Here is a 20,996-nt window from a genome sequence, read left to right on the forward strand (position 1 = left end):
AGTAACTATGCAATATTTAACTTAATTATTTTTCATTTCTGCACAGAACTAGGAGATCTTCCCTTAGTCAAGCTGGATTTCTCTTGCAATAAAGTGACTGAAATTCCAGTTTGTTACAGGAAGCTGCATCATTTACAAGTAATAATTTTGGATAACAATCCATTGCAAGTACCACCAGCACAGGTTCGTAATAAAAATATGATTCTTGTTTCCTCTTATTTTTGTTCATAATTTTATCTGTTCACTAAATTAAAAAAAAAAAAACATAGAATGAGCCAATTTTGTTGCTTAGGTACTATTATTTAAAGGAGTTTTTCTAAAGAAGTGACTTTTTAACTTTGGTAGTGAAACTGGAGTTTTGGACCCCAGGCCCAAACTCCTGGGTACCTAATGTCAGGTCTAGCTACTCACCCTTATACGCCAAATAAAGAGATATGGTGAAGGGCAGAGGAAGGAGATTTATTACACAGTCCAGGACATGCTGTGCGAAGAGGCAAAGTAAGCACTCAGCCCATTTTCAGCCATCTTAGGGGTACAGACATGTGCTTTAGCTTTAAATAGCAAAGAATTAGGGCAGGGGACAAAAGGTATGCACAGTGAAACAGTCCAATCACGGTGTGGCTTGGTTGGTCATTATCTCAGTCCTTATTCTCTTAGGGTTCTGGAGAAGTTGTTATCGCTGTCATCACTTGAGGGGAGCAGTCTGGTTCCCAGGATATGATTGCTCCTGCTCCAGGGTGCGGCCTCATCATTATAGGTAATTGTACTCATTTGGAGGGTGGTCTGCCCTGCAAGGCCCCGCTGTTCCTTAGGGTTCAGTCCTTTGTCATAAAGATATCATCCATCATGTTTTTCCTTCCTTGGTTCCAAGTTGGCTGCAGGAGAGAATGGCTCAGAGCAAAAGACAGCAGATACAAACTGGAAACTGAGATGCCAAGATTTTCTCCTGTGTTTAGTTAATTTGTGGGCTCCAGTAAGGAGTTAGTGCTTTTCAGAAAAAGCAGTTTAAGCATCTCTTACAATAGTTTTAGTAGATTGCATACTAGCATTTAGAAAACCCAGATATCAACTTTCTGCTTGTGAACTGATAATTCTTTTTGTCAGTATTATTTTTAAAAGATAAACTCTGAAATCTCTCTGCCTGTCTCTTACTTAGGTATATATCTACTTGGGATTCATTGTAGGACTGATTGCAGCACATTGTGGGCATTGAGATGGAATTATAACAAAAAGAACAAGATACAAATGGGAAATACTAATTTTGACTTTTAGTTTAATGAGGATTAAATCTATATGGAATCCACTAAAATGATAGTTAAGGAATAGACTAAGATACAAACCCACAAGGACAATGAGTATGAAAGAGAACAGTGGGAAGAGATGTCACCAGAATTTTGGAAAATGAAAATAGGTATAGTAGTGGTAACTAGTGCCTTCTACTTCCAAGGCACAAGAATATTTTGCTGAGGAATATAATGCAGTGAAATAGCAGCCCATACATCCAAAAGGAGAGTGGCCTTTTCTTTCCTACATTCCACTCATTCCAGAGGGAGTAACTTTTCTATTGCTAATAAAGCCTGGCTGAGATCCTGGTGGTAGCTGTCTTAGTACAAGGAAGAAAGCTGCTACTTGGGTCTGCTGTGGGAGAAGGCACAAGAAACGAGTTGACTTAGCATGTTAAACCTGGGAATGGCTATGTTATTGGAGATAACATTTAACTTTAACTCAGAATACAGGAATGAAGGACTGAATATCTAAGGCATTGCTGCCCAGTAGAACTTTCTGAATGATAGAGTTTTCTGTAATCTGCACTGTCCAGGACTGTAGCCACTTCCCACATGTGGCTATTTTTTTATTTTTTAGTTTTTTGGTGTTGGGTGTCAAACCCAGGACATAATACATGCTAAGGATGTGCTTTACCACTGAACTACACCCCCAGCTCCCACATGGGGCTTTTGAATGAGTGGAATATGGTTAGTGTGGCTAAGGAATCAAATTTTGTACTTATTTTCTGTTATTTAAATTTAAATAGCTACATGTCATCATTGGCTAGGATGCCGCACACCCTGATCCTTGCCCTTAGCCCACAGCTACCTGACTATCCCTAACTTGACTCAGCAGAAGCTTGAAATTTACTCTAAGGAGAAGTTATGTTAGGTCTGCGCAGCTGTCCCCACTCAGGCGAAAGAAGAGTTCAAGCAAGAAGGAAAATGTAGTGAAAGTGACAATGAAGTTTATCAGTCAATAGACTGAAAGTGGGTTGTCTCTAGGGTTGGAAGTGATGCAAAGATGACATGCGCAGGAATTTCAGGTACTCAGGGTTCTTGAGCCTGCTCTGAGAATGAAAGGTGGACTCCAGCAGCAGAGGTAGGAAAGATTTTGTTTGTAGAGAAGAGAAGAGAAAGACTGCATGGTGGGGCATGTAGGGGGACCCAGAAACCGGTGGTCCCGTGGGTCAGGGTGGGGATTGGATTTTATAGCCTTTTTTTGTGTGTACTGGCTGAGGGTGGAGATATCTTTCAGATGCGGATGGGGGTTTCCTGGGGAGGAGAAGTGTCTCCTTGACCTCTTGTGATCTGTCCTTCAAGTCCCCCCTTCTCAGTGATCATCCTAACTGCTGTTAGGAATAGGGACTACAAAGTCTATTCAGTAACTGCTTCCTGCTGACAGAGGGCAATGGAGGGGCCCTCAGCATCAGGGTTGACCAAAGGAGGGGTTGTTAAGGGACCACGATAGTAGGTCGTTTTCATCTCCATCAGAGGCATTTATAGTTTGATGGATTCTAGGTGAGAAGAAACAAACTTGACAGGTAAGTTTAAAATGCAAGGCCCAAACACAAGCAAGAGAATAATGGCAACTATAGGCCCCAGAAAGGGTAGGAACCAAGTCCTGGAGGGGAGCCAGGATTTTATTTGTTCCCATACCTGCGTAGAAACCTGAGTTTTAAGAGATTGCTCCCGGAGCCATTTAGCCTGTTGGAGAATGTAATCTGCACGTTCCTCTACAATGCCTGAAGTGTTTATATATGTGCAACAGGAAGCATTGGCCATGGCACATACCCCTCCTTGTTTAGCCAAAAGAAAATCTAGGGTCAGGCAGTGGTCCATGACCATACAGGCAAGGGACAACAAAGACCTTTGCATGTCCTTAATAGCAAGGCCTGCCTGGTCTAAGGTGTCCTCTACCACTTTGGTTAGGTTTTTTTGCAGTTCCATGATTGGCAATCACCCCATAGCTGATTCCAGCTAGGGCTGCAACTAATGCTGTTATCCCTAAAACTATTAGAGTAACCTCTCTTTTATTCCTATGGGAAGTTGTTCCTGTTGTAGTTAGCATTCCCCTTTCCTTCCAAATGGCTGCATGAGCATGCAGGATCAGGAAGGCATACTTAGAATCTGTATAGATGTTGACTCTCTGTTCTTTTGACAGTTTTAGGGCTTCTGTTAAGGCCATTAATTCTGCCAATTGAGCACTTGTATTAGGAGGAAGAGGACGTTATTTGAGGATGCCAAATTCTGTTACAACTGCAAACCCTGCAAGTCTGACACCATTTTTGACAAAGGAACTGCCATCAGTGTATAATTCTAAATCTGGGTTTTTTAAGGGCTGATCAGTTAAGTCAAGTCGGGCAGCATAATTTTCCGTAAGTACCTCCTCACATGAGTGTTTAGGATCTCCTTCTGCCTCTGGTAGAAGGGATAGGATTTAGGCTCTGACACGTCCTTAAAGTTATTTCTGTCCCTCCCAGAAGCTGGGCCTGGTATTTAAGTAGATGGCTGTCAGATAGCCAAAGTTCTCCTTTTGAGTTTAAAATTTCCCCTAGGTTGTGTGGGGTATAAACCGTTTAGGGGGTGATTTAGGATAAGTTTTTGAGCTTCAGTCACTGGAAAGCTTACTGTAGCCACTGCTTTAAGACATCCTGGCCATCCCTTGGCTACCTGATCTAATTCTTTGCTTAAGTAGCCTACTGGCTGGGGAGGGATGCTCCAGAACTGAGTCACCACTCCCAAGGCCAGTCCTCCCTTTTCATAGACATATAATTGAAACTTGTACTGGGAGACCCAGTGCTGGAGCTGTCATGAGGGCCTTTTTAAAACAGTGGAATTCATTTTCTGACTTGTCATCCCATTCAATAAAGGGCTGGGGATTGTTCTGTGCTTCCTTAAGGATTTGATATAAGGGCCTTGCTAAGTCTGCATATCCCAGGATCCAAATTCTACAGTATTTTGTCACCCCCCAAAAGGCCCTCACTTGCTTTAGAGTTTTAGGTAGGGGAAACATCAGGATTGGATGGATTCTATCTTTTCCTAGAGCCCTCATTTCTTTCTCTGGGACAAGACCTAAATACGTAACCTTAGATTGACACAATTGGGCTTTTTCTTTAGAGATTTTATATCCTCTATTTGCTGAGAAGTTTAGTAAGGACTCAGTGGCTCGTGAAATGACAGGCTCATTTGGTCCACAGAGCAGGAGGTCATCTACATATTGTAGCAGAGTAGCTTGTGAATATTGCCACTCTGCCAAGTCTTGGGTTAGAGCTAACCCAAAGAGGTGTGGGCTGTCTATGAATCCCTGAGGATTCAGACTTTCTTGTGGGGTCCTCAAAGGCAAAGATAGGTTGACTTTTAGGGTGTAAGGGAATGCAAAAGAAGGCATCCTTTAAGTTCAGGACAGAGTAGTAAGCAATACCTGGAGGTATTTGGGCTAAAAGTATATAGGGATTTGGAACTACAGGGTGGAGAGGCACTACAGCTTCATTGATCAAGCAGAGATCCTGGACTAGCCTCCATTTGTTAGGTCACTTCCTGACACTGAGAATAGGAGTATTATATGGGCTGGAGCATTCTATTGTCAGTCCCTGTCTCTTTAAGTCTTTCATTATGGGAATTAGCCCCTCCTTAACTTCTGGCTTTAAAGGATATTGTTTTTGATGGGGGAAACCAGGAGGGGTCCTTGAGATAGAATAGGACTGGCACCGCTGTTTGTGCCTGTCCCAAGGTATGTCCATCTGTCCACACTGTGGGGTCTACTTGTTCCTCTATTAGGGGCAAGCAAAAGTACTCTCCTGGGGGTAAAAGGATCTGTACCTCCAATTTAGATAGAAAGTCTCTCCCTAGCAAGGAGTAGTGGTTTCTGGAACAATTAGAAAGGAATGACAGAAATGGAAATTTCCCCAGGAGCAGGCTAAAGGCTGAGTGAAATAACGCTCTAGAGGCTGGCCTGATATGCCTCAAACAGTAATTTTCTTGGAGGACCTGGGTCCAGGAGAGAAAGGAATAGCTGAGATGCTGGCTCCAGTATTCGATAAGGAGGCTGACCTTGTGCTTAACATGGGGCTTCTCTGCTTTTATGGTGGTTATAGGAGCCTGTATGGGAGGCCCTGGGACCTGTCATTGGGTGGGAGGCTCTGACCTCGGTTTCCCTGGGAACTGGGGACAGTGTGCCTTCCATTGTTTTCCCCGACAAATAGGGCAGGGTCCCAGATTTAGCTTTCTCCGGGGGCACTCCTTCCTAAAATGGCCTGGCTGTCCACATTGAAAGCATGTCCTCGGGTTTGGACTTTGCCCTGGGGAAGCCTCTTTTAGTGCTGCGATCAGAGCCTCTTGCTATTTATCCTTTTTGTTTTCCTTCTCCAGGGTCTAAGTCCCTATTATAGTATACGGATGTGGCTACATGGATCAATTGGTCTAGATCTCTGCTCCCTTCAGCCACCAGTTTCTGAAGCTTTTTATAGATATCTGGTGCTCACTGTGTAATTTATCTTTTAGGACAATTTCCTCTTCCTGTGATTCTGGTACAATGTTGGTATGCTTTTGTAAAGCATCCTTAAGTCTCTGTAGGAAAGCTACTAGGGTTTCTAAGGGTCTTTGCTGTACAGCTGTGACTTGGGAGTAATTAAGAGGTTTTGTCTTGGTTCTCCTTAGACTCTCAAGAATGCAGTGGATGAAATGGTTACTGCTCTATTCATCCTTGTCATTTTCAGGGTCCCACTTAGGGTCGTACCTAGGTACTGCCTGATGATTCCTGTTGGAATTGGGAATTGAGGTTCCCTTTTAGGTATCCAGTGTCTTTGTCTTTCTTCTCTCTCCCCATCATCCTCCTGTGAGGGTCCAGTCTGAGATAGGCCTGTAGGGCCACATTTATCTAAGTGATAATTGTCTCCAGCTGTGACTGCCTGCTCTAGAACCCACTGTTTCTCCAGAGTAGTAAGGGTCTGAGATACCAATATCATTACATCTTTCCAGCTGAGTTCAAAGTTTTGGCTGACTTCTCTAAATGCCTGGATGTACTGATCTGGGTTTTCTGTGTAATTTCCTAAATCCTTTTTTATTTCTTTAAGTTCACTCACTCTAAAAGGAATGTGAGCCTTATCCCCTCCAGGAATTAACTGGAGGGAGTAGAGTCCTGTGGGATAATGTCTGGTACATGAGGTATCTGGGTAAGGGGGAAGAGGGGGAGCTGATGGAGCATCAGATAGGTTCTTTGATTCCTCAAGGGAGTTTGGGGTTTTTTTGCAAAGGGTCACCATGGTCTGGGTATCTAGCCTGCATTTGTTCAGCCATTCTAGGTGGTCTCTTAGGAAAAAGAACAGTTGAACATATGGAACTTCGGTCCACTTTCCCTCCTTTTTACAGAGCATATCTAATTGAAGAATGGTATTATAATTAATGCTTCCTCCTTCTGGCCATCTTTCTTCATCTCCCAGAGGATACTGTGGCCAAGCCTGGGTGCAGTAAAACTTGAGTTGCTTTTGCTGAAGACTTTCTGGATCAAGATCCTTCCAATGTTTTAATAAGCAGGCAAGGGGGGATCCTTCCTGGATCCTTGAGGCTTGATTCCCCATCTAAAAAGGGAAATAAGGAAAAATTGGTCACCTTAACAGAGGTTTCTCCTTTTACCTAGGCATCCCCAGATGAGGAGAAGCTCTGTGTGGGAGAGGGCATCTCTCTCTCCGTTGCTCTCCTGCCACTGCCACCTGTAGCTAAGGTTGTGGAGGATTTTTAGGTATTCCTGGTGCAGTCACCCCACTGAAATGACCCCTGACCAATTTTTCATCTATTTTGACTTGCCTGTTTGCCTGCGACCCAGGTACCTGGCTCTCCTCTACCAGCTGAAGGCTTGTAATTTAAAAATAACTCTATCAAAGTAACCAAGAGGGCTTGTATGGCCAGAGGGAGGACTCCTGCAGAGGCGTGGATGGGGACTCCTGATGAAGTAGACTTCTGTCCCCTTATATATCCTGTGAGGCATATATACTTTTTATAAGAAGAGAGAGTGTCTGAAGGCTTTTGCTGCGGTAAGGGGCAAAAATGGAGAAGACCTTGAGGTCTCTGCTTTTTAACTGTTTTTTTTTTCTTTCCCTGAGGGCAGGCTGCAAACTTGTTTAACCAGTTGACTGGATGCTTGACAAAGACAGTTAAGCCTAAATTAGAGACTAGCACTTTCTGGTGCCTGCAGGGATTTTCCCCAAACACTCTGAAGAAGAAAGCCCACTGCTGTTTAGACCAAGGGGGAAGGGGGACACTCATATTGAACTACTTGGGAAAGGAGAAGGAGAGGTTGAGGATTAGGGGAAAGGAGAGTACACATGAGGGATTGTTGGATACACTGCTATCCAGCTCAATCCTGCCCAAAGGCAGTACTGGAGCACTGGAAGCGAGGGGTGACCACCACTCTTGGGCCATGGAAACCATGAAGGAAGCATAAGAGATCTGATTGTCTGTTTGCCTCAGGCATGGCTGGAGGGGTACAAGACTTAACCACCTTTTAAACCTCAGGGCAGGTCAGGAGGTTGCATCTCTAACCTTCAGGTGACACCAGGGAATGCCCTGGCCAGAACATCCTTATAGCTTGAAGAGAAACTTTCCTTTCCACCAGCTGTTTTCAGACCTCCTCTTAAGTGGGTCAGATCTTGAAAGAGAGAGTTTAAGGAGGGAGCCAAGAGTTGAGAGGAAAAAAGCCTGGTGCACTAGCACTGGGAGTCCGGTATAAGCCCCTGGCTGGCCCTCAAGTTCTTTCAGGATGCTTGCTTTACAGCTGTAATGGGCTTGGAGCTTTTCCTCAGTTTCCCAAGGGAGAAACCCTCCTTAACGAGAGAGAGAGAGAGAGAGAGAGAGAGAGAGAGAGAGAGAGAGAGAGAGAGAGGAGAGAGAAAGGTAGAAGGTCAGCCTGAAAGGTCCACCCTAGCTAGCCTGTGGGAGGGGGGATCTCCTGGAGAACAGACTCCTTCGGAGTGCCAGATGGTCATGGTCACATTCCTAGGCAGCCTTTCCCAGTTTGACACAACCTATACTGACCTCAGGTGAAGGCTTGTCCCTTCCTGTTTCACCAAATATGATGCACAGATGACACACGCAGGAATTTCAGGTGCTCAGGGTTCTTGAGCCTGCTCTGAGAATGAAAGCACAGGTGGACTCCAGCAGCAGAGGTCAGAAAGGTTTTATTTGTAGAGAAGAGTAGAGAAAGACTGCATGGTGGAGCATATAGGGTGACCCAGAAACCAGTGGTCCCGTGGGTCAGGGTGGGGATTGGGTTTTATAGCCTTTTTTTTGTGTATTGCCTGAGGGCAGAGATGTCTTTCAGATGCAGATGGGTCTTTCCTGGGGAGGAGAAGCGTCTCCTTGATCTCCTGTGGTCTGTTTCTCAGAAGGACAATATTAGCCTTTGGAGTTTGAGTATTATATTGAGATTGCTAGGAGCGACCTACCAGGTTGACTTACTGTGGGCTAGGGTTGGTTTACAGAATTACAATATACAAATGGTTATTGGGTCCACCTGCCTCCTAAGGGATGGGTTTTGGGCTTGGGTCTTTGTTAAATACAGATCTGTTGCTCCAGGAACCGTATAGACCCACCTTACTGTGGGTATGGGACCTAAAAACATCTTTTGACTCCATGACCTTGGTCTAGTTTGATCTTAACAGCGGTTGGTCGCTGTGAGTTGGGAAGTTTGAATTACAATGTTTCCTCTCATAGACCTGTGATCTCTTCCTTTTGTGGTCACAGCTTCTGTTTACCTGCTACCTAATATACCACGCCCTCCCCCCCCCCCCCGCCCTCCCCCACTTCAAGGACCTAAAGACACTGAAAAATCTTTCATTTTAAGTTCCTTTTGCATTCCTCATGACTAATTGCTACCTATCAGGTAGATCCTTAGATTATTGTCCCTAAGCCTAGAGAAGTGCTGCCCAAAGGTACTTTCTATAGTGATAGAAATGTTCTGTGTCTTCACTGTTCAATATGGTAGCCACAGTGATGGTTGAGTACCTGAAAGTATAAATGTGACAGAGAATGGAATTATTAGTTTTATTTAGATTTAATTAATTTAAATTTATATAGGCACATGTGCCTTGTGCATACCAGTTTTCTTTTTGGGCAGTACTGGGGTTTGAACTCAGGGCCTCACCCTTGAACTCAGGGCCTTACGCTTGCTAAGCAGGTACTCTACCACTTGAGCCACACTACCAGCCCTTTTTTGTGTTGGGTGCTTTTCGAGATAGGGTCTCTCGAACTATTTGCCTGGACTTGCTTCGAACCGTAATCCTCCTCATCTCTGCTTCCTCAGTAGTTAGGATTATAGGCATGAACCACCAGCACCTGGCTAGTACCTACCATTTTGGAGAACATAGCTATAAGAGAGATTGAACTACCAAAAAGGGCTCCAGGTGTTATCAAACCCCAAAATCAAATTCATGTGCCTGATACACAGCAAACACCAAACAGTGAACATGAGTGAGTAGAGTTTAATCAAGAAGGTACTAACTGAGAAGGTAGGGAGCAGGCCTCAAATCCATCTTTCTTCATATTATAGGATATATAAGGGGACATAGGTACACAAGGGGGACTTCAGGAGAGGAGACTGGCAGTTTTACAAGTTTTCGATAAAATCAAGATTTTCAGATTTCTTAATGCCAGTGGACATCTGGTAGAGAATTGAACAAATTATATTTCTACAAATCAAATTGTAAACCATTATATGATTTTTTTTTTAACTTTAAGGAGGAAGAAAATTTCAAGACTCTTACAGTCTTGTAATTTTTTATTAGTTTTGTTGTGGGGTATGATTACACGGGTATAGTTATGGGCAGGAAGTAAGACCCCATACCAAAACCAATGAATTCTTGCATAATAAACATTGAGACTCTCCAGTAGACTTCTTCTGTTTGTCTTTCAGAATACTTGCAGCCTATTTTACATGTCTGAGGCAGGACTGGTAGATTTCTTTTGTGGTAAACTAGGAAAAAAAGACCTATCTATATACTAATCTTTCAGGGTCACCTGAAAAAATGGCTAGTCTCCATCTGATCACCAGGTAGATAGAGGCTCGCCATCAATAAACTTTCCCCATGTACCCAAAGCTTCCAGTTGACTTTTGTAATCTGTAACATGGAAGACAGAGACCAAAACACTGAAAGGCTTCCGCTGAAACAAGAGAGGATGGCACATTGTATTTTTCTCACTTCCTTCCCTTTCTTCCCTCCTACAGTGTTTTGCTAAGTAGCCCAATCTGGCCTTGAACTGGCATTCCCCCTCCCTCAGCCTTCTGAGTGCTGCCATGCCCAACACTCAAATTTTTTCACTTATCTTCCTGGAGATAGCATCAGATGTAGTACCACAAGACTGCCCATCAATGCTTCTGTCCTGCTGGCTATAAATCCAGGTTTCTATAACCCCCTCCTTGGATTCGATTTAGAGTGGGCTCATAGAACTCAGGGAAGCACTTTATAAACTCTTGCTCGTTTATTGCAAACTTTCAAAGGATACAAATGAATAGTCCTTGGAAGAGATGCAAAAGGGAAGATATGTGAAAAAGGGTAGAAAGCTTGCACATCCTCTCTGGGTGAGCCACCCTCCAGACACCAGACACCTTTAGCTTAGCCATCTGGAAGCTCTCTGAACCCTGTGTTTTTGGCTGGGGATGGAGTCTAAATTATGTAGTCATGATTGGTTACAACACTGGCCATTGGTAATGAACTCAGCCTTCAGCTCTTGCCATTCTCCTCTCCCCAATGGTTGGTGGTAAGAGGAATGAGGCTGAAAGTTCCAACCCTCTAATCACATAATTATTTCCCCTGGCTTACCAGCCTCCCCATCCTGAGGCTATCCTGGAGTCCTCAGCCACTAGTTATCTCATTAGCATAGAAAAAAGATAATTACTTAAGAAACTGCATCAAGTTTTTAATAGCCCTGTGCTAGGAAATGGGGTTGGGAGCAAATATTTCTTATAAATCTTGATATCCAAGGGAAATAAAGTTTCTATTCTGTGTACTTGCATGATCATTGCAGCATTATTTACAATAGTTAAGATATGGAAATGATGTAAGAGGAACAGATGAATGGATAAAGATGTGGGGTGCTGTATGTGTGTAAAGTGGGATATTATTTAGGCCTAAGGAAAAAAATTAAAGAAATCCCGCCATTTGCAACCACATGGATGTTTTGAGGGCAAATAGACTAGACACAGAAAGTCAAATACTTAATGACCTTACTTATATGGAGACTCATAAAAAACAAAGTTGAACTCACAGTGACAGAAAGTAATGATTACTAGGCATTGGGAGGAGGGGGAAAAAAGAGAGATAATGGTCAAATGGAACTGTTATCTGAGCTCCTGGCCATAAAAGCTTGGCTCTGGCTCTGAATACTTGTTCACAGTTAAAGAAAATGACATTATATATAAAAAACAGAAAAATGATTTTATTTATAGTTTTGACCAAAACTTGGGAGAGAGAAATTTTAATCTGTTTTTGCCTTGCCTGTAGCAACATTATAACATACAGAAAAGGTGAAACAAAAGCAATATGTATAGGTGGATTTAGCTTTGTGTCCCAGTTACCAGAATTAGGAGATAGTCTTTCTCCTGGAAGATAAGTTTTTCTCCTGGTGGCAGGGCTCTTGGAACAGCCCATTTTCACTTCCAGAATGGTATTTTCTACAGAGATCCTAATTTCCAGGGCTTCATTTATAGTACCATTCTTCAGTAGTTACAAAATGAGTAAGTACTATAAGGCTTAATGTACAGCATGGTTATAGTTAAAAATACTGCACTATATACTTGAAATTTGCTAAGAGAGTAACACTCAAGTATTTTCACAGCACACAAAATAATTATGTGAAGTGATGGGGATATTAATTAGCTTGGTTATGATAATTTATAATGTGTACATATATCAAACTATCACATTGTACACTTTAGATATACAAAGTTTTTATTTGTCACTCATACTCCAGTAAAGCCGGGGGAAAGATAAAGAGGGAAAAAGTGGAGCACATTCACAGCAGCCCTTCCTGGAAACTAGCAGATGTGAAAATGGTACCTTAAAGTTTCAAATATGCAAAGTCTCATAAGTTTTTCACATGCTCCCTTTCTTAGCAGAATGTGTTATACCCAAATGTGTGAGTAAACTGAAAAAGGAATTCTTCATGTCCAAGTTTAGGAATGCACAGGGCTAGAGAGCAACCAGTCATTTTTAGAGAAGGGGCGTTGTATCCTGAAAAACTTAGAAAGTGATAGATGATATGTTTGTCCATGTAGAGAGGTTTTACAGTTCTGTCAGAGTCAAGCACAAATTATTGATAGGCATATAGAATATAATGCAAAGGAAAAAATGGAACTATAGGATTAACAAAAATTACAGGAGAAAAGTAATGTAATTCTGCTACTTTATGAGGTTAGTCTGTGGATATAATCTTGGTTATAATAATGTAAATACTGGATTTTGATTTAATGAAAAATTGTGACATAGCTATAATAATAACAAATGTTTTTGATTTTTTTTCCCATTCTGGGTATTGAACCCAGAGCCTTGCTCATGCTAGGCAAGTGCTGTACCTCTGAACTGTATTCCCAGTCCCAATAGTAAAGATTTATTTAGCACTTATCATACTCCAGACATTGTTGAAAGTATTTTACATATAGTAACTCATTTAATTCTTACATCAACCATGTAAGACAGGTACTGTCATTATTTTCATTTTATCTATGAGGAAACAGGGCATAGAAGTTAAATGGCTTGTTTACGATCATGTGATTGGCATGTTTCAGTATAAGAATTCCCTGTGACTCCAGAGCCCATGCTCTTTAACTACTATTCTATGCTTCTGAAGAGAGTGGAAGTATGGTTATGTGAGTTGATGGGGGAGAGGGAAGGGGATGGTGTTGGTGATAATGGAGGTTGTGTTGTAATGTAACAGATTCAATCCTTATCATCTTTAGTGAGACCCCAATAAATAAAATTTATAATTTCATGTTATTTATGAATACAAGGGTAAATAGCTGAAAACCAACTAAAAGAGTTTAAAGTAGATATTGGATCTTGGTGGTTTAAAGTAGAATGAGAATTCTTTTTCATCAGCTTTATAATGCTATTTGATTTTTAAAACTATGTACATGATATCAGCTGATAAAAAAGTTAAAAATTACCGAAGAAAATAATTCAGTAGCATTTAATTTATAATGAAAGATAAATGTTTATTTAGATTAGAAGACAGTAAGATATTAACCACTTTCAATTGGCAATTATATTAATTACTTGATGTATTAAAAGTCTAATAGCTCAAACATTTTAGTGTTTAAGTGAAAAATTTCAGTAGCTAAATCAGACTTAGTATCTTGTAAAATTATGAAATATTCTCCTTTTCACTTGGAATTATAATTACTTTTTAATGTAGTTGTCTTACTATTTTCTTTTTTTATAGTTTTAATGTAAACTTTATTTTTTTAAGATTAGGATATATTCATTGTGCAGGGGGGATTCAAAATGACAATTCCAAATAAGCTTATATCGTACATTGGTTACATCACTGTCTTTCCCCCTCAACCCCTCCCTACCCCACTTAAAGCAGTTGCAAGGGGGTTTCATATATGAAGTCCATCAACCATATACTCTCACCTTAATCTCCTTCATTCACCCTCCCACTAATACCCTCCTACTTATTTCATAGTTCTGTCTTTCATTATTAATATTGAAGTCGATGTTTATAGGGGTTGCTCAGTGTATTCCCACTGTGAGTATACTTTATTTTGATCTGTTCAGCCTCTTCCATTACTCTCCCTTACCCCTTACCTCCCACCCCCCATTTTTCAGTAGCTTTCAATACATAGCCTTATATCATCTACCTTCACAAATGTTGTTTTATGATATTGTTGACACTTTATCATTCTTTTTTCCTTTCTCTCTTTCTCTGAGTTCCATAGAGTAGTTCCACTATTACAAACATGTTCTACATATGAGTTTATATATGATAATGCTTGTTTTTGTGCCTATGTTTATTTTTTGGCTCTATCTTTGTCTTTCTGAGCTTGGCTTCACTTAGCATGATGTTCAATTGCATCTATTTACCTTCAAACCACATGTCATTATTCCTTATGACTGAGTAAAACTCTACTGTGTATATATACCACATTTTCTTGATCCATTCACCAGTTGTAGGGCACCTAGGTGGTTTACATAGCTTAGCTGTTATGAATAGTGCTGTGATGAACATCAGTGTACAGGTGTCTCTACTGTATTCTGCTGATTTTTTTTGCATATGGTATAAGGCAATATAATCCTGTAGAACAATATTTTTATTGGAAAATTTAGGAATATTTATTTGATATCATTCATAGTGACTGCATTTAATTTTCGTAAAGCTGACTGACAGTTTTCTTGCCTCTCATTTCCCATCTTTTTAAATACAACATTAATGTTCACATAAATTTTTATCCCTATTATTCCCTTCCTCCATGACTAATGAAAGTAATTTCTCAGGGTGGTTTTCTAATTGAATTGACTAGTGCTTTCTGTTCTTATTTTTTTCTAACTGACCTACTATTATACATTTCAATGAATTCACTCTCCCATATTTATGTTATATTACCCTTTCTTCAGTGTTTACACCAAACTTCTTAGTGGTTTTCATGAGATTATTTTAAAGAATTACATATATTATTCTGTTCACAGCAAATCAGTGAATGATGTATTTCCTTTTTTTTTCTAATAAAGGCAGATTCCATGAGTTGTAAATTTTATATTGTTTAGTGGTTTGTAAATTCTACTTTTGATAAGAAAACCTTGAGTGAAATATAGAAAAATTAACTTACTTTTTCCAATAAAAACAGAGATGGCAATAAAATTTTAATTCAGATCAGTATTGTCAGATTTTTCCAGCTAGTGCTGGAAGTACAATTTATTTAAATACACACAGTGTCAAGATTATTATGTCTCAACATAATTTGAAGTTATTAAAATATATAAGTAATACATACCATTATTTTTGGAACTGTGTAACTAAATCTAAGTCATTATTTATTAACAGATATGCTTAAAAGGTAAAATACACATATTTAAATACTTAAATATCCAAGCATGTTGTAGAATGGATAAAAAACCAGATTCCTTGGATCTTCCATCACTGAGTAAACGAATGCCCTCTCAGCCTTTCACAGACAGGTAATGTAATATTCCTTACAGTCTCACTTAATTGTAATTGTTGTCCTCTCTTTTTAAAATGATATTTATTATTCTTGGGCATACTAAGTAAATTTAGGCTGATTGGTCCAGTGTTAAAAATCAGCAATTGGCTGAAGCTAAATAATACCATCATGGAATGAACTTCATGGATACTAGAATAAACTTGAGATAATTACTATTTTAGGAGTAAAAATGTGAAAGTTTTACATTATGGTGCAGAAACACTAATTTCTTGGCTATAACAACTGTTAATTTACTTTTGTGATCACTGTATTCTACATTTGTAATAGCAAGTAGAATTTGACTTTGAACTGAGGTTGGTGGAAGAGCAAGGCATTTTGGAGGTACCTTTCTTCCATTTGTCATTCCCTCTCTCCCTTCCTTCCTTCCTTCCTTTCTTCCTTTATTCCTTCCTGTGCTGGAGATCAAACCTCTAGACATTTGCTCTATAACTGAGCTATAGCCTCAACCCCTTTGTCATATTCTTTATGTCCAGATCAAAGATCATTGATGTTCTTTATGATTTTTGTGTTTCCTTCTCAGGAGATTTTGAAGTGGTAGATTTGACAGTCTCTTTTTAATTTATCCTTTTAAGGTATAGATTGGTCTGAATGATTATATGAAAATATAATGCTACGCAGTAGTATGGATTATAACTTGGATGGGGGTGAGACTACAGAATGGGAGACTATGCCTCTGCCTAAAATATTTGGAGGCTTCTCATTGTATATATGATAAAGTTGTAGATTGCTTCAGATGGCAATATAGTAAACAGTGCATACTCTTGGATTCCCAAATAGGACTTTTTCTTGAATATTTCTGTTACTTGAGTAGAATTAAATATCTAAATATCCTTACCTTTGTTAACTTACTTTTTATTTAAAATGAGTTTATTAATGAAATTCACTGTTTTAGTCATTATGTTACAAATATCAGTTGAATGCTTACTGGTAGATTCAGGGTATGTTATGCTGAATACATGTTTATCTTAGTCCTCATGGAGCTCGGTCTAGTAGAGGAGTCAGCAAAGCAGGAATATATATATGTTCTCAGTTCATTTTGTGCTGCTATAAAAGAATACCTGAGATTGCATAATTTATAAACAATAAAAGTTTGTTTGTCTAATGGTTCTGGAGGCCGAGAAATCCAAGATAAAGGGGCTGCATTTGGTGAGGTCTTTATTGCTGTGTCATAGAATGACAGAAGGGCAAGAGAAAGTGAGAGAGGAGAAAAGGGAGCCAAATTTACTCTTATAACAAACTTAATCCCAGGAAAATGGGCCTACTTCCACAACAGCAAAATGAATCTACTTACGAAGGCAGACCTTTCATGACCTAAATATCTCCCATTAGGTCCCACCTCTCCACACTGTTGCATTAAGGATTAAGTTTGCAACACATGATCTTTGATGGCACATTTAAACTGTAGCATGCCTGTGCACACAACACAAGATAGTGTCTGACTTAACAGTGCTTCGATTTTACCATTTTTCGACTTTGTGATGGTGTTTAAGTGACACAGGTTTAGTAGAAACCATACTGTGGATTTTGTCCTTTTCCCAGGAGAGTGGTATATAGTTTAATACTCTTTCATGATACTGAGAAACCATACTGTGGATTTTGTCCTTTTCCCAGGAGAGTGGTATATAGTTTAATACTCTTTCATGATACTGAGCAACTACAGTGAAGTGCCACGTCCCAGTTATCCACGTTCAACACATTGTAGTCTGTGTGTATGTTCTATCTTTTCTTAATTATTAGATGGGCATTATTTATACAACTAACACATGGTTTTGGAATTAATGAAGAGGAAACTGTATAAAGTCAAAAAATACTTGTCATAACAATGAAAATAATAAGTATTTTAAAAAGATGATTTTTATGAAGGCAGAGTCTGCTTTTCCGAATTTCACTGGAGAAATAATAGGTTGTTAACAATTGATATTTTATAACAGATGACATGAAAGAAAAATATTGCATAAATGACATGAATAAAATGTTTTGTAGGAAGACTTCTGATATTTTCCTCTTGTAGTCCTTAAGGATGTTAGACATGAAACGTATGTTTTGCATTATTTAGGGAAATTTTAGGTCAACTGTGCATTGTTTTTTAAGAACAAAATTCTAACTGCCTTTAGGATTTCTATTTCTGTAGTATGGAAGATTTTTATCCTAATAAAAATCATGGCCCTGACTCTGGAATTGGAAGTGATAATGGAGAGAAACGATTATCTACAACGGAAGTGAGTCTCTTCTATTGCTGATCTGTTTTATTTTGAAATTTTATTAGAGCTTTGAGGTAGAGATGCTTGCACACATTTGACCTGAAAATATGATTTGATCATTGTTATATTTTATGACTTCAAATGAAAAAATTATCTACTGATTTTTAAAAGCAGAACAGTAATTCTTAACATAGTAATTTGTACTCTGAAAGCTGGATATATAAAGCAGATATTTTATAATTCAAATGTTTGATTAAAGGAGTATAATCCTTATATAGTTCACATGCTTCATTTGTACTTTGTGCTTGTTCCTTTCAGCCTTCAGACGATGATACAATCAGTCTTCACTCTCAAGTCTCAGAATCAAATAGAGATCAAACATCAAGAAATGACAGTCATACAATAGGAAATAAGCCTGATTCTCAGAAAGGTAATTCCTGTGGTGCCTGCTACTTTTATTTTATGTTCATAGCCCTTATTAAAAATGGGTTTTGAAAAAAATACAGCGCTTTTCGCTAACTCCTACATTGTGAAAAGAAACTTTTATTCTAAGCACTGCAGTACCATAGCATTTACTATTATATTTTAAAATAAATATTTATCTGTAATTAGATCAGGAGGTGTATGATTTTATTGACCCCAACACAGAGGATGTAGCAGTTCCTGAACAAGGAGATACACATATTGGATCACTTGTCTCTTTCCTTAAGGTAAATAAAACAAAACAAATATTAATAACATGTTGTACTTGATCTTACAAAAGTGGACCATAAATTTAAAATGATAATTTTCTTTTATATAGGGAAAGGAAAAAGGCTGTGAAAAATCTCAGAAAAATGAAGAATTGGGGAATGAAAAAAGGTAAGCACATGGATTCTCAAAATGAAATGTTACTTATGAATATTTGAACTATTTTCATTACATATTCCAACTTAAAAGACTTCTTGAAAGAATTTTTTTTCTCATTTCTGTTTTGCTTAGATAGTTCATTTGCAGGTACTTTATCTCTCTGAATTCCTTAATTAAGCTCAAAATTACAGTATACATGTAAGTGAGTGTAGGCTATATACTACTTTTTCTTCCCTGAAGTATAATAATAATGTCTCCTATTTTATTACTGAAGAGGACTATATCTTCATGTACATTGCTTCCCTTGAGCTCTTTAACAGCCCTCTAAAATAGATGGTATTGACACCATTTTACCAATGAGGAAACTGAGATCGGGAGCTCCAAATATCTGAAACTCTGGTGTTCTGTCTTTCGATCTGACACACTTGACATTTTGTCAAGCTAGTTATGGCAATTTTAATGGTATTTACTTTCATGTCTTATTAAAATAATTTTTTTTATTTGGTGGCACTGAGGTACCTCACTCTTGGTAGGCAGGCATTCTTAGCACTTGAGCCACTCTGCAAGCCTTTTTATTAAAATAGTTGTGATTTAGATCTTTTCTTTGTCCTTCATCTTATGAAATGATGGGATATGACCTACCACATTTTTGCATTCATCCCTTCAGATTGCATTGTAACTGCAATGCAAGGAAGGAAGGAATGTTTGTTGAATGCCTACCATGTACTAGGATAGGTATGGTATCCTTTTCCATGTTTCTCATTTAATCTTTGCTAAATCCATGTAGGGTAGGTTTTTAATTTGCTTATACTTTTAATTTGTTGAATAAATGAATATTTGTTAATATGTACAAAATCACAAAGAGTGAGTGCTAGATTTAGAGCAAAATATTTGGGTACTAATACACAAAGCCACTTACCAGTTACAAGGGCTTAAGCAGAGAAGTTAATCCAAACTTAGCTTTTTCATCTATAAAACTAGGCTGTACAGGCCTGTAAGGTCACCATGCAAGCTTACTGCAAGGTTCGAATGCAGAAATATTTGAAGTTCCAAGTAATACAACTTAGAGCAATAAAAATATAACAATTGAATAATTAAATTTCACATTGACGAATACTTAATCACATCCTTAGATTGTAGTAGTGTACTGATACTGATGGAGTCAACAAACAAGTGACAGACTACCTGGTTACTTATGAGAATGAGTATGCCATTCCTGGTATTGAATGCCTGGTGTTGACCCCATTTTTATAGATGAGGAAAGTGAAGTTCAGAGACTGTATTTTGTACCTAAAACTTCTTAGCTAGAGTCCACTAGTATCTAAGGTATGAACTGAACTTAACCAAAACCTTTTGTATTTCAATATTATTCAGTCTCTATCATTCTTTTCTTCTTTCCTCCTCTTTTACTCTTAACAGTCCTACCTTTTGAAACTTGTTCTTTCTCTATATATGTATATACATATGACATGTATATGACAATGCTTATATTTGTATTTGTATCTGTCTTCCATATATGAGAGAAAACATTCAACCTTTATCTTTCTGAACTTGGTTTACTTCACTTAACGTGATGATCTCAAGTTCTATCCATTTATTTTCAAACAGCATAATTTAATTCTTCTTTATGACTGAATAATACTCCATTATGTATATATTTCCCATTTTCTTAATTCATTCATCAGTTGTAGGACATTTAGATTGTTTCCATAGGTTGGCTATTGTGAATAATGCTGCAATAAACATGGGTGTGTCTTTTTAGTGGCATTGCTGGATAGTATGGTAGTTCTATTTTTAGTTTTTTGAGGAGCTTCCATACTGCTTTCCATAGTGGTTGTACTAATTTACATTCCCACCAACAATGTATGATGGTTCATTTTTCTCCACATCCTCACCAACATTTGTTGTTGTTTGTGTTCTTGGTGGTAGCCATTCTAACAGGAGTTAGGTGGAATGTTAACATGGTTTTGATTTGCATTTCCTTTATGGACAGGGATGTTGAGCATTTCTTCATATGGATTTTGGCCATTTGTACTTCTTTCTTTGAAAATTACTCAGTTCATTTGCCCATTTCTTCATTGGGTAGCTGATTCTTTACAAAGGCCCATCAAAAATGAAGTGTTGGAATAATGCTGCAATAAAAATGGATGTGCTGGTGCCTTTATTTAACCTGACTTACATTGCATTATTCACAACAGCCAAGCAATGGAAACAGCCAAAATACCCCACTACTGATGAATGGAGGAAGAAAAGTTGGTATTTATATGCAGTGGGACTTTATTCAGCCACAAAGAAGAATGAAATTTTGTCGCTTGCAGGTGAATGGATGGAACTGGAGAACATCATCTTAAGTGAAGTTAGCCAGGTTCAGAAGGCCAAAAGTCACATGTTTTTTCTCATATGTGGAATATAGACCTAATACAAATACAGCAGTATTGTGCAAAACAGGTCTTGCTAAGGGGAGGTCAC

At 38.8% G+C, this 20,996-nt stretch overlaps 1 protein-coding gene across 8 annotated transcripts in view; it reads left to right on the top strand.

Annotated features, from left to right (window-relative positions):
* The window catches only part of Lrch2 (leucine rich repeats and calponin homology domain containing 2), a 139,529-nt gene that overhangs the window by 35,121 nt on the left and 83,412 nt on the right, over positions 1 to 20,996 (top strand). For all 8 annotated transcript variants that reach the window (XM_074064043.1, XM_074064041.1, XM_074064040.1 and 5 more), the window contains exons 5-10: positions 47 to 183; positions 15,300 to 15,433; positions 17,609 to 17,696; positions 17,997 to 18,108; positions 18,291 to 18,388; positions 18,481 to 18,539. In XM_074064043.1, coding sequence (XP_073920144.1) covers positions 47 to 183; positions 15,300 to 15,433; positions 17,609 to 17,696; positions 17,997 to 18,108; positions 18,291 to 18,388; positions 18,481 to 18,539 — 628 coding nt within the window. The remainder of the gene's footprint in view (positions 1 to 46; positions 184 to 15,299; positions 15,434 to 17,608; positions 17,697 to 17,996; positions 18,109 to 18,290; positions 18,389 to 18,480; positions 18,540 to 20,996) is intronic.

This window comes from Castor canadensis, chromosome X (assembly GCF_047511655.1).
Source record: "Castor canadensis chromosome X, mCasCan1.hap1v2, whole genome shotgun sequence".
NCBI lineage: Eukaryota > Metazoa > Chordata > Mammalia > Rodentia > Castoridae > Castor > Castor canadensis.